Source organism: Erpetoichthys calabaricus, chromosome 17 (assembly GCF_900747795.2).
Source record: "Erpetoichthys calabaricus chromosome 17, fErpCal1.3, whole genome shotgun sequence".
NCBI lineage: Eukaryota > Metazoa > Chordata > Cladistia > Polypteriformes > Polypteridae > Erpetoichthys > Erpetoichthys calabaricus.
The window spans coordinates 90549141-90561869 of NC_041410.2; the positions used below are offsets into that span (position 1 = coordinate 90549141).

General features: G+C 44.8%; 1 protein-coding gene across 1 annotated transcript; it reads right to left on the reverse strand.

Moving 5' to 3' along the window:
• Window positions 1–549: 549 nt before the first annotated feature.
• tlnrd1 (talin rod domain containing 1) lies at window positions 550–4793 on the reverse strand. Its single transcript, XM_028792464.2, has one exon. It carries the CDS (start codon window positions 2357–2359, stop codon window positions 1292–1294), a length of 1068 nt encoding a protein of 355 aa, XP_028648297.1. The 5' UTR covers window positions 2360–4793; the 3' UTR covers window positions 550–1291.
• Between the last annotated feature and the right edge of the window lie 7936 nt (window positions 4794–12729).

Sequence of the window (12729 nt, forward strand, 5' to 3'; positions counted from 1 at the left end):
GCCAGAGTCGCCTTGAAGACCCTACAAATTGTCACCGGTTCAGTTAGCCAATACAAGGTGTCATTTTTGCTTGACTTCTCATCTCTCAAATGTTGTAAGTCACTATTGGATAAAGGCGTCAGTCGCATAATAAGTAAGGCTGGTGAGCGCACGCCGATATCGCATTGCCACACTCACCATACGACGGACCCACCTGGACAGGGACCCGAGTGTAGCGGGTGACACTTCAGCACCACACTGGAACAATGGGAGTTTTTTTTTTATTTTTTTTTTATGGTAGCTGGAGTGCCAATTCCTGCCACCAAGCGCCAATAAGTAAGTATAATAAGTCCACAAACGTATGCAAAATCTGGCCATTTGTAAAAGCCTCATCCCTTTAAAAATTACAAAGGTGCTACCCGCTGAAACGAATTTTAACAACTAAGCTCTGATGCTTACACTTGAGAAGCTTTAACAAAACCATCCAATGATTAACTGAACAAAACCGAGGGATTAAAACATAAGCACACACACACACACACACACAGGCAGAAGTATTTAACAAGGTAGTATAGAAACAACATTTTAATGGTTGAAATAAATACTCCAGTACATGCATGATCAAAAACACATAAAAAAAAGACAATTAAGTCCGGTGAATAGTGTAAGATCTCTAAAGGACCCTCACAGCAGCTTCTAGCCTTTCAGATTCACACATGGAAAACAAACACAACTGTCACGCTCCTCATTTTGCACAACCGATTCACTTCTATCAAACACGTGGTTTCAAAAAGGTCAAAGACATGTAGCTACATCCATCGTTTCGTATGTTGTTTTCAAATTTTGAAAACTGAGGTAACCTTTTTTTTTACATTTTCATATAAATACATGAATCTATATAAATATATAGATACTATGTATATATTTATTTATATATGTATATATATATATCTATCTGTATATATGAATGCTTGTACAGATCTGGCTAATGGTTACTAGCGATATGTGGAACCTAAAAGTATTAAACCACTTCCAGCGTGGTTCTGCTTTTTTTTAATTACTATTTTTATTTTTATGATCATTACTATACTTTTGCAGAGTGTGTGTGTGTGTGTGTGAATGGGGATGCCTTTCATTTTGTGCATTAAAGGCTCAAAAGAAGCTACTGTGAACCATTAGCCATTTTTCTTTGCATTTATGGTCTGAACTGAGAATGGTTAATCCAAATAAAACTCTTTGGTATATAAAATTGTTATAACAGGTTAGATTTGTTGTTATTATTATTATTATTATTAATTTTTTTGTTTTGTTTTTAATTCACAGAATGGGAATTAACTGGCGGTAAAGTCCTGGGTGAAGATCTTTCCCTTAGAGCCTGAGACAACAAGTTGCATCCATCGGAGACGGCGCAAGCAGAGTTCCGTAGGCGCTCTCGGTAATCGGACATCTTGGTGCTGTTTTCTGGGTGCTGGGCAATATCCCTGAGGCCCTGAGTCAGGAGCACGCAAGCCGAGACCACGCTCATTGCGCCCCCTAGAATCGCAGTCTGTACTGCCTTCCCTTCCGGACTGATAGCGGCAGCTTTGCCCAAAAACTGGGGCTCAGTAGCAAAGCCCACCAAGGCGTGTACGGATTGCACCAAGGGTCCGCCGAATAAGACGCACCTGTTCCGTGTCAGTTCGCTAGGAGATGTTTTCACTTCCCTGACGCATGCCAGGAGGGCCGAGGCACTCGTGCTCATCAACTTCACGCTCACTTTGAACTGCTCCTTGGCAAACTTGTCCTTGGATTTCTCACTGGCCACGGCACAGACGTCCGTCAACGTCTTTAGGTTTCTGGACATGTTCTGGGACACCTCCAGCAAGAGTTGAGGCGTCAGGTCGCCCAGTGCCATCGTTCTCAGCGTGCCACAGCTTTGCTCCACTTCGTGTCTGCACCGGGTCACTTTGTAACGGTCCACCAAGCCGGGAAGTGCCGCCTGGGAACCCGGGGCCTCAACGGCTGCCAGGTAGGCGGCGTGCGCCGAGCACTCAGTCAGCGAGACCACCAGGTCCCCCATTTCCATCAGCCTTTCCCCCACTTCACTGAACTTGCCCATATTGAGGTGGCTCTGAATATCGTGGGTGAGGATCGAGAGCTCTTTAGTCCTGGCGATGATGGTATCCCTGCATTTCTCAAAGGTTTCCCCAACAGAAAGACCCTCGCTACTGATGACGGGTCTCGTCTCGCTGGACAGAAGCAGTAGATCCGCGACCAGCTGCATTTTGCTTTTGCAGATATCACAGGCAAAGGAGAGTTTTTTCCTCTGCAGACAGGAGCTGCTGCTTAGTTGGCTAGAAGAACCCTCACTTGTCGACTTGCCCGAGCCACTACTAGCCATAGTAGGGTGGTCAATCTGTGTGGATATTGGAAACGGTTTAAATCGCAGACACCATGCAGTTAGGGGTGGAACTTAAAACAATGATTTCCACAGAAAAAAAAATAAAACCAAAAAATAAATAAAACGATCAACTGCTTCTGAGCAAGCAAAACGAGGGGTGGCAAAAAAAAAAAAAAAAAGAGACAAATGACAACGCTAAGTTGGCACACCTGCCATATCTGTGCCCCCCCTAACGCGTTTCAGCTCTGTGACTTCAAATAATCCTTCCTTACTAGTCTACTCGACATAAGCGCCCCCCACACCCATTGATCCCCCGTCCTTGGAAATCCCAACGAAAATGAGGGGCAACTCATGTTACTGTAACTGCTGGCGGATTTTTGTTTTTTTCTTCTTCTTCTTCTTCTAAGAAAAGTGCAATGCTAAAACTCCCCTCAAAACTAAGAAAATTTGAACTTGTGGACAGTTGTTCTTAAGTTTAGTAATATATGTCTCGACCCCTTAAATAAAATCAAATAAAGTTTCAGCCAGTGGTGCGATTCAGCTCACTCTAACCCTGAAATTGGCAAGCAAAGGATAAATGGAGTGTTTCTAGTATGGAATTGAACAAAACACACCTAGGCTGCCTTCACATTCAATTTCTAGTGCCTCCTTCCTATTATAAATGAAATCTACTAAACAAAAAAATGTTAATATTGCTAAAACACACACACACACACACAAATATTATCAATAGTTTTGCAAATGTCAGCTCCACTTGATAAAACAAAATGTTAAAGATCCTTAAAAGTATTAAGATATTTTACAGTGCCAGTTGCCAACTGTGTTCAAAGTGCAGATCAAATGTACACATTTAAAGTAAACAAAAAAAAAACTATAAAACTAAATTCTCTGAAACTTTCTATTATTCCGTGCCAGGCAAGTTGGAATCGACAATACCTGCTAGCGAAAAGGCAGCAGGAGCTTTCAGTTGGGCGAAACGCAAGTACGATCGTATGGAGCTCAGTTTGACCACCCTAAAATGCCGGGCAGGCACCGGCGCGCCTCTCGTAAAACAACGACGACCACCACTGCTGCAGTTCCTACTGACCTCGCCGCGATCGCCGAGCTTCTCCGGCAACATCATCCCATTAAATCTTCCGAAAGAAAAGGGGGAGTGAAATTTGGAGGTTGGGTGGCCGTCGCTTTGGACAACAAAATGAAGTCAAGCAAAAGAAACGAAAGTTGGATGTTGAAGCCCAGCAACTAGAGCAGCGGGCCGGCGGATGCGGAGGAGCAGCGGGTGTCACTCTGGCCTTTTAATCGCTTCTTTTTCAGGCAGAATTCCGTCCTGCGACCTCGATCTTCCTGCAGGTACAATCCCATATGCATGTCGTCTCTTCCTCCGAATTATCCTCGTTAGCAAAACTCTGCGCCCAATCCTTTCCTCGTCCGGTAGCGGGGGCAGCTTTCAGTTTTGATGTGCATTATCTCCAATAAAAGTAAAGGCTCCTTTGTCGCGCGCGTGCGTCGGCGAGGTGTGTCCTCCAGCCAGTCCCCCTCTCTCTCTCTCTCTCTCTCTCGGCTGCTGCCAAACTTTCTTCGGTTTCTTTCTTGCCGGGGCCTCGTGATCGCCGTTCCTTCGCTTTGCTGAAAACAATCACGGCACTTTTCACGAGCCGAGTGGTTCGAAATGAAGAGGAGTAAGAGTAGGAGGAGGAGGTGTTGGTGGCGGTAGTGGCAAAGGGGAGTGGGGGGAGTCAGCGGCAGCTCTCTGTACAAAGTCGTCGTCTCCCTCCTCGCTGCATCTCTCGTATCAGGAAGCAGAAGAGGGTGTGGCCGCACTTGGACTGCCCGATCATTTGAACACAGAGCGAAGCGGACGGGGTGGCTTCTACTCACCCAAAAATACTGCAAGTTTGGAGCCTTAACGTGAGTCGTCTTCAGGTGGGGGATAAGGAACAAAAAAAAAAAAACCAAAAACAACAACAACCAAAAAAAAAGAAAAAAGCCACAAGCTCACATAATGAAACTGGAAATCCACCTTCACGTCCACAGAAGGGATGCTTTCATTTATGTGGCCGTCACCATTCCATCGGTCAAATCTACCGTCCTGATGATTCGTCTGGCAAATCACGATGCAGCGATCCGTCCCTTTTCCCGAGGCCCCGACGTGGGGACATTTTCGATTACCGGCGTGTGGAGAGAGATAAAGTTAGCCTGTCGAGGCCGATCGAATGGCTCTTCAAATCCTAGCCCTCGACCGACCTTCTTTAATCCTTCTTTTTTTTTTTTTATTTCTTTTCCTTTTTTTTCGGGCTTGGCTTCCGGTAGAAAACTGCAAAAAGAAAACCCTTGAGCCGCGTCCCCAGCACTTTTTTCTGTTGTACGCACTGTCACTGAAACATTGCTTTAAGATCTTTGGCGGCGCCTTTGCTGTAATCTCTCTTTTGTGTTCGCTGTGCGTCACCACCCGAGCCGTTTTTCTTCCCTGCCTTTTGAATTCATTGACCGCTACTTTAGTGTTTACATAGGCATTTTACCAAGAGGCTTCTTCCTCTACATTTGATTCACAACGCATTCTGTCGCTAATTGTATTGAATATTCCATTGTACCAGAGTAAGTTAACAATATTTGATCAACATTGGAAGACTAAAGATTAAATTAGAAACACTTTTTTTGTCGATAGCTAACACGTTACAATACACTACTACTATTGTCCCCAAGAGAAAATTAACATTTTACTGCAGCTCAAGAGAAGAACAAAAAAACATATAAATAGTATAATAAACAAACAACAACTCCCCAAAACACACATAAGAGCTTTTGGCTTGGATAACTAAAAAGCTTACACTATGCAAGCTTTTGAGGCAACTCAGGCCCCTTCTTCAGGCAAGATGTTAGAAGCTTGTATATTGTAATCTTTTCAGTTCGCCAATAAAAGGTGTCATTTTGCTTGACTTCTTACTACGTTCATAATGGCTAACGCGGTACAACACCCTAGTACTACTGGTTTGGATAATGAAGAACTGCTCCTGTCAATAACAGGCGTTGAGGTGGCAGTAAGATGGGGAGACCTGTCCAGACGTACAGCAGGTTTACAATTAAAGGCATTAACACCAGAATGCAGCAGGTCCAGCTCGCTGTATCAGCAAAGGGAACATGACGTTTAGAAGTCTGGGCCATCCAAACTTGCCTGGTGGAAGGCACCCTGATTACCATAGGACCAAATTAAATTCATATCAAATATTTGTCACATACTGTACAATGATATGCACTACAATAAGTAGGGAAATGCTTAGCTGCTGAAAACCAAGACCACCTTAATACGCCTTTACTGAAGGATAAGAGTCTGTGTGTCTGTCTCTGGTGCATTTCAAACATTTTTAGGAATAAGATGCATTGCATATGTCATTCCAACAAATGGAACATCGCAAGAATTAACACTGCTTTTACAAATCCCATATCAAATGGCATACCACAGAGAAATATGCATTGCATTTGTCATTCCAACGGATGGCACATCACAAACATTAAAACTGCTTTCACGAATTCCATAACACAGTGGTTCTCAAACTGTGATGTGGGCCCCCTTAGGGGGGGCGCGAAGTAACAAAAAGGGGGGCGCGAAGATGTGAAAAAAAGAAAACAGGAATCAAAAATATGAAAAATACATCTATTGAAACCTAAACAGTTTAACTTAAACTACATTCTGATACTAGAAAAATAAATATAGAGTTAGATAAATGTCGATAAAAGTTAAGTAGGTATAATAAAATATGCATCTATGATATATCATTAATTAAAAAAGAACAAATTGGTATTAGTGGGCTCCTTTCAAAAAACGTTGGGGGGGGGGCGATTAAAACTGTTATGAAAACTTGGGTCACAAAAACTTAAAGGTTGAGAAACGCTGTCATAACAAATGGTATATAACACAGAGATATGCACTGCATTTGTCATTCCAACAGATGACACATTACAAACACTGCTTTTACAAATCCCATACCAAGTGGCATATAACAGAGATATATACACTCCATGAGGCAAGGCAAATATTAACGCTGAGGGCTGTGTTGATTATTTAAGTTTTCAATCCATTTAAAACGAGTAGTACAACTAGTTAAAGGAGAAGTGTCTGTGTATCTGTATGCCCATCTGGTTGTTATGCTCTGTCTTTCCAACAGATGGCGTATCACAGATATTTGTAGTAATAAAATGAATTGCATTTGTCATTCCAACAGATGGCGGATCACAAACAATAATGCCATTGCAAATCCCATACCAAATGGCATATAATAGAGAAATATGCACTGCAGTTGTCATTCCAACAGATGGCACATCACAAACATTACTGCTTTTACAAATCCCATACCAAGTGGCATGAAACAGAGACTTCTGCATTGCATGGTGTACTGCAAATTTTAACACTGAGGTCAGCATTGATTACTTACATTTCAACTCATCTTAGATGAGTAGCACAACTAGTACAAGGATACATATCTGTATGTATGTGCAGTTGTCATGTTCAGCATATCACAAACATTAACACTGCTGAACTTCCACCGGGGACAAATAAAGTTCTATCTATCTATCTATCTATCTATCTATCTATCTATCTATCTATCTATCTATCTATCTATCTATCTATCTATCTATCTATCTATCTATCTATCTATCTATCTATCTATCTTATACAATGCCTTTCTCGTTAATTTATCTACATTTTTAATCTTGCCTACTACACAATCTATCTATCTATCTATCTATCTATCTATCTATCTATCTATCTATCTATCTATCTATCTATCTATCTATCTATCTATCTATCTATCTATCTAGGGTTGCCATCACTGGGTGGTACATCCATTTATACTTCAGATTCTTTTCATAATGTTATGGCCTGGAGGACAGGAGTCTTTCACAAATGTACAAATGCATGTTGGGCTTTTCTTTTAGATCCAAGTGTTTTTCAGAAGCCAACAGGCAGTGGCAGTGCATTCCTGGCACACGCATGGCAGCTCGCCTCTCAAAGCTCATCTGACCTAACAGTCTGTAAGCTTTCGGCCATCTCTACAGTAACACAGACATCCTAAAGAAATGCCTTCCCAGTTTTAAAGCAGCTACCAAATTCACATCCACCGATGTCTTTATTTCGTTTTATTTCCCAGTGTTGTGAGAGGAGGAGAGGACGCTATTCCCCTATAGCAATGGGTGCAAGGCCGGAAATCACTCTTGTGGGACGTCAGCCAAATATGTGGGCAGAGAAATAGGGCAAAGTCCTTTAAATGATGGAGAGAAATCTAAAAAAAAAAAAACAACATCAGCTTGAAAAACATGACCCACAGGCAAATCTGATAAAATATTTTTAACTCTCTTCCTATGTGAGTCAGACATGAAATGGGAGATACGTTTGAGTTTGAAAATGAAAATTACAATCAGCATTTTTAGCTCTATTACCATAAAAGAAGTTTTATTTTAAGCAAATGATGACATTTTACACAAAAGGTTCACCCAAACCCTCTTAACAGCATCCACTCTTCTTTCTGTAAGATTTTTTGGGGCGCGTCGGTGGGAATTTGTGTGGCCGTTCATCCAAGTGTGTATTTGTGAGATCAAGTCCTGATGTTATATGCATCAGGGGTTGAACTGAATTTAAGTTTTGTTAAGTTTGACTTGATTTTTATGAAACGTTACATACTTTTAATAAAACCAATAAAAGATTTAAAAAACAAAAAAGAAGACCCGGCTCACAGGTGGTGTTCCGGTTCATCCCAGAGGTGTTCAATGGGGGGCTGAGGTCAGTTCTCATGAAGTTCCGCCAGGTCTTTGTGGACTTGGCTTTGCATGCAGGGCCAAAGTCACGTTGGAACGAAAAAGAAAAGCCATCTCTGAACTGTTGTGACAAAACTGGAAGCTCACAGTTGTCTGTAGCGTTAACAACGCCCTGCACTGGAACCAAGGGGCCGATCTCAGACCCTGACATTATCCCTTGTGGAAGATCAGCACGACTACAGACAGACACCAGGACACACGATGTCCAAAGGTGCACACTTTTATTTTGCTTTTCTTCTACGCACAACACAGTGCACCAAACAGACACAATAACTCAGTTCCTTTTTACTTTACTTTTACTTTTCATTCTTCTTCTTCTGCTTCTTCCTCTCCTCGCAAGCTCCGTCCTCTGCCTCCCGACTCCGGCTTTCCGAGTGGAGTGAGGCGGCCTCTTTTATACCTCACCCGGAGGTGTTCCAGGTGCTCCTCGATCAACTTCGGGTGTGGCAGAAGTGCTGTATGCCAAGGCTCCGGAGCTGTTCAGGTGCCCCCTGTTGGTGGCCAGCTGGGTTGAACTTCTAGGCTTCAAGCCCGTGGCCCCGATTTAACCCTGGGGGGCTGCCCTTTCATGTCCTGGGAGAGGTACTGCTGTTGACATGTTCTCTCCCCCGGTCCTCTCCGTCCCAACTGGGCATGAACCCCGGGTGTCTGTCACACCCTCCACCACCAAACTTTACGGTAGGCACTCTGCGGTCCAGAAGGCCGTGTCCTCCTGGCATCCACTAAATCTAGAGTCGTCCGTCAGACTGCCAGACAGTATCACGTGATTCATCACTCCCAGTGCAGGCGCTGGGCTATTTTGTGCCCTAGGCCAAGCTTATTAGTGTGCCAGCCGACTGTTTGGTAGATAACCCGCCCCTTTATAATCTGTGCTCTGGGCGATTGCCTAGTTCGCCTTAATGGTGGCGCTGGCCCTGATCACTCCAGAGAACACGCTGCCACTGCTCCAGAGTCCAGCCTTGGCACACTTGACACCAGTGCTTCTCAACCTCTTCTGGTGGCACAACTCACTTATTCTTATGTAAGTTATGATAGTGGTGGTGGTGGTGTTTCTCACTGGTAAAGTGAACTACTCACGACCCACTACATTTAAAAACAATAGTAACTTATAACCCACCGGCTGTGGCCCTCACCCCTGTTAGTGGTTGAGAAGCCCCCACTTTTAGAAAAATTACAACAATCTGGACGAGAACAGGCCATTCAGCCCAGTAGAGCTTGCCAGTCCTATCCACTTACTTTTTCCTCAAGTTAATCTTTGTGGGTCCCTAAAGTCCTACTGTCCACCACGTTCCTTGGTCACTTATTCCATGGGTCCTCTGGGTCAAGAAAATCTTCCCAACGTTTTCTCAAAATTCACCCTTAACATGTAATGCTTTACACCACACCAGCTGACACCTGGCATTGCTCGTGATGATCTTAGTCGTGGGTGCAGCTACTCGGCCATGGAAACCTACTATACTTTCTGTGCCCCCCCCCCCGACCCCCCCCCCTGTGACTTTTGCGTGATCTATCACTTTTTGACAGAGCTGTTGGTGTCCCTTCCACTTGACAATAATGGGGCAGATGTAGCAGAGTGTTAGTTTCACATACTGGCTTGTGGCAAAGCTGGCAAAGACAGTGCCACGTTTAAAGTCCCTGAGCTCTTCCGTTTGCCAGTGGAGAAATTGCATGGCTGATGCACCTGTTAACAATGACACACCTGAACTCAAACATTTGGAGGGGTGTCTGCATACGTTTGGCCATATAGCGTCCTTTCAATTTAAATTAGTATGTTGTTAACCCGTCAAATCGAAAATTAAATCATGGATTTCTATCAAAGCCATGCAGCAGCCTGTCACAGAATGTCTTCATTGTGACCAGAAATTATACCATAAAATAAAGCTAATGATTTTTGTATTTCTTCTTCTTCTGGGTGGCATGGTGGCGCAGTGGGTAGTTAGGAGACCCAGGTTCGCTTCCCGGGTCCTCCCTGCGTGGAGTTTGCATGTTCTCCCTGTGTCTGCATGGGTTACCTCCCACAGTCCAAAGACATGCAGGTTAGGTGCATTGGCGATCCTAAATTGTGTGGGTGTGTGTGGGCTTGCACCCTGCCCGTGGTTTGTTTCCTGCCTTGTGCCCTGTGCTGGCTGGGATTGGCTCCAGCAGACCCTGTGACCCTGTAGTTAGGATATAGTGGGTTGGATAATGGATGGATGGATTCTTCTTTTTCTTCTTTCGGCTGCTTCCCTGACTTGGGCTTTTCATGGAGTTGCTTGGTGTGTTCTTTTGTCTTCATGATGGAATGTAGCCCACCATCCTGACTTCACACAAGTTGGCCCTTTCACATTCAGGTGCATTAATACAACTTGTTCTTCTTTCGGCTGCTCCCGTTAGGGGTTGCCACAGCGGATCATCTTCTTCTGTATCTTCCTGTCCTCGTCATCTTGTTCTGTCACACCCATCACCTGCATGTCCCCCTACACCACATCCATAAACCTTCTCATAGGCCTTCCTCCGTTCCCCTTGCCTGGCTGCTCTATCCTTAGCACCCCTCTCCCATTATACCCAGCATTTCTCCTATGCACATGTCCAAACCAACGCAACCTCGCCTCTCTGGCTTTGTCTCCAAACTGTCCAACCTGAGCGGACCCTCTAACAAGGCAGTCTCTACCCTCTAACATGGGAACGCTGGGCAGTTGCCCGGGGGCCCCAATGAGCATAGGGGCCTCCATGCTAATCTATGTAGGTTGTGACTTGCTGAGTGAGTGTAAAATGATCCACATATCACAGGAAGAAGAGGTCTGGGGGCAGCCGCCTGTACACTTGCAAAGATGAAGACAATTGGTGGTTCAAGTGATACGGATCAGTCCATAACAAAGAACAAAGCATACAGGCAAACATGGTGGTAATATAAGATAGATAGATAGATAGATAGATAGATAGATAGATAGATAGATAGATAGATAGATAGATAGATAGATAGATAGATAGATAGATAGATAGATAGATACTTTATTAATCCATCCATCCATACATCCATTTTCCAACCCACTGAATCTGAACACAGGGTGACAGGGGTCTGCTGGAGCCAATCCCAGCTAACACAGGGCACAAGGCAGGGAACCAATCCTGGGCAGGGTGCCAACCCACCGCAGGAAACACACAAACACACCCACACACCAAGCACACACTAGGGCCAATTTAGAATCACCAATCCACCTAACCTGCATGTCTTTGGACTGTGGGAGGAAACCGGAGCGCCCGGAGGAAACCCACGCAGACACGGGGAGAACATGCAAACTCCACGCAGGGCGGACCCGGGAAGCGAACCCGAGTCCCCAGATCTCCCAACTGCGAGGCAGCAGCGCTACCCACTGCGCCACCGTGCCACCCTACTTTATTAATCCCAAGGGGAAATTCCCATACTCCAGCAGCATCATACTGATACAAAAAAACAATATTAAATTAAAGAGTGATAACAATGCAGGTATACAGACAGACAATAACTTTGTATAATGTTAATGTTTACCCCCCCCCCAGGTGCAACTGAAGAGTCGCATAGTTTGGTGGAGGAACGATCTCCTCAGTCTGTCAGTGGAGCAGGACAGTGACAGCAGTCTGTCGCTGAAGCTGCTCTTCTGTCTGGAGATGACGCTGTTTAGTGGATGCAGTGGATAATGGGAAATGGTGTCATCAGACAGGAACCGGAAGTGACGTCCTCGGGCCCCATGACCAGAAGTGACGTCTTGGGACCGGAACCGGAAATGGTGTCATCGGGCCCAAGTGGAATTTCCCGTGATCGGTCTGTCATTGAAACAGAACAAGGGTTAGTGCACTCTGCCACCCCCCTGGTTTGTCTTTTGAACCTTCTAGCTGCCTGCCATATGCATGTGTGTGACCAGGCCCGGTCTTAGGTATTATGGGGCCCTAGGCGAAAGGGGGGTCCAGGGGCCCCCTGAGGGGGGCGGAGCCCCCCTGGAAGCTCTGTGAAATGCGTGAAAATTAGACCAAGGAGTCGATCCAGGGCCCTCCGAATGCCAGGGCCCTAGGCGGTCGCCTACTTCGCCTATGCCTAAGGCTGGGCCTGATTGGGACAAATAATGCTGTAGTATATTTAAGTATATATGACAATTGCTCACTCGGACAATTTATTTTGGGGGCCCCCAAGAAGGCGGGGGCCCTAAGCTATAGCTTGTGTAGCTTATACGTAAATCCTGCACTGTGTGTGACAGTAGGTAGGGGTGCTCCAGGGGGCCTATAATGCTGTTAAGACAGCCCTGCCCTCTAATGTCCTCATTTCTAATCCTGTCCATCCTCATCACACCCAATCTTAACATCTTTAACTCTGCCACCTCCAGCTGTGTCTCCTGTGCCACCGTCTCCAGCCCATATAACATAGCTGGTCTCACTACCATCCTGTAGACCTTCCCTTTCACTCTTGCTGATACCCGTCTGTCACAAATCACTCCTGACACTCTTCTCCACCCACTCCACCCTGCCTGCACTCTCTTCTTCACCTGTCTTAATGATTTTTGTATTTAACGGGGGAAAAAAATTCTAACCTCATGTACTGTCCACAG

Bases quoted from the DNA above. Each gene is read 5' to 3' on its own strand.
- tlnrd1 (XM_028792464.2), bottom strand. From the start codon at position 2,359: ATGGCTAGTAGTGGCTCGGGCAAGTCGACAAGTGAGGGTTCTTCTAGC.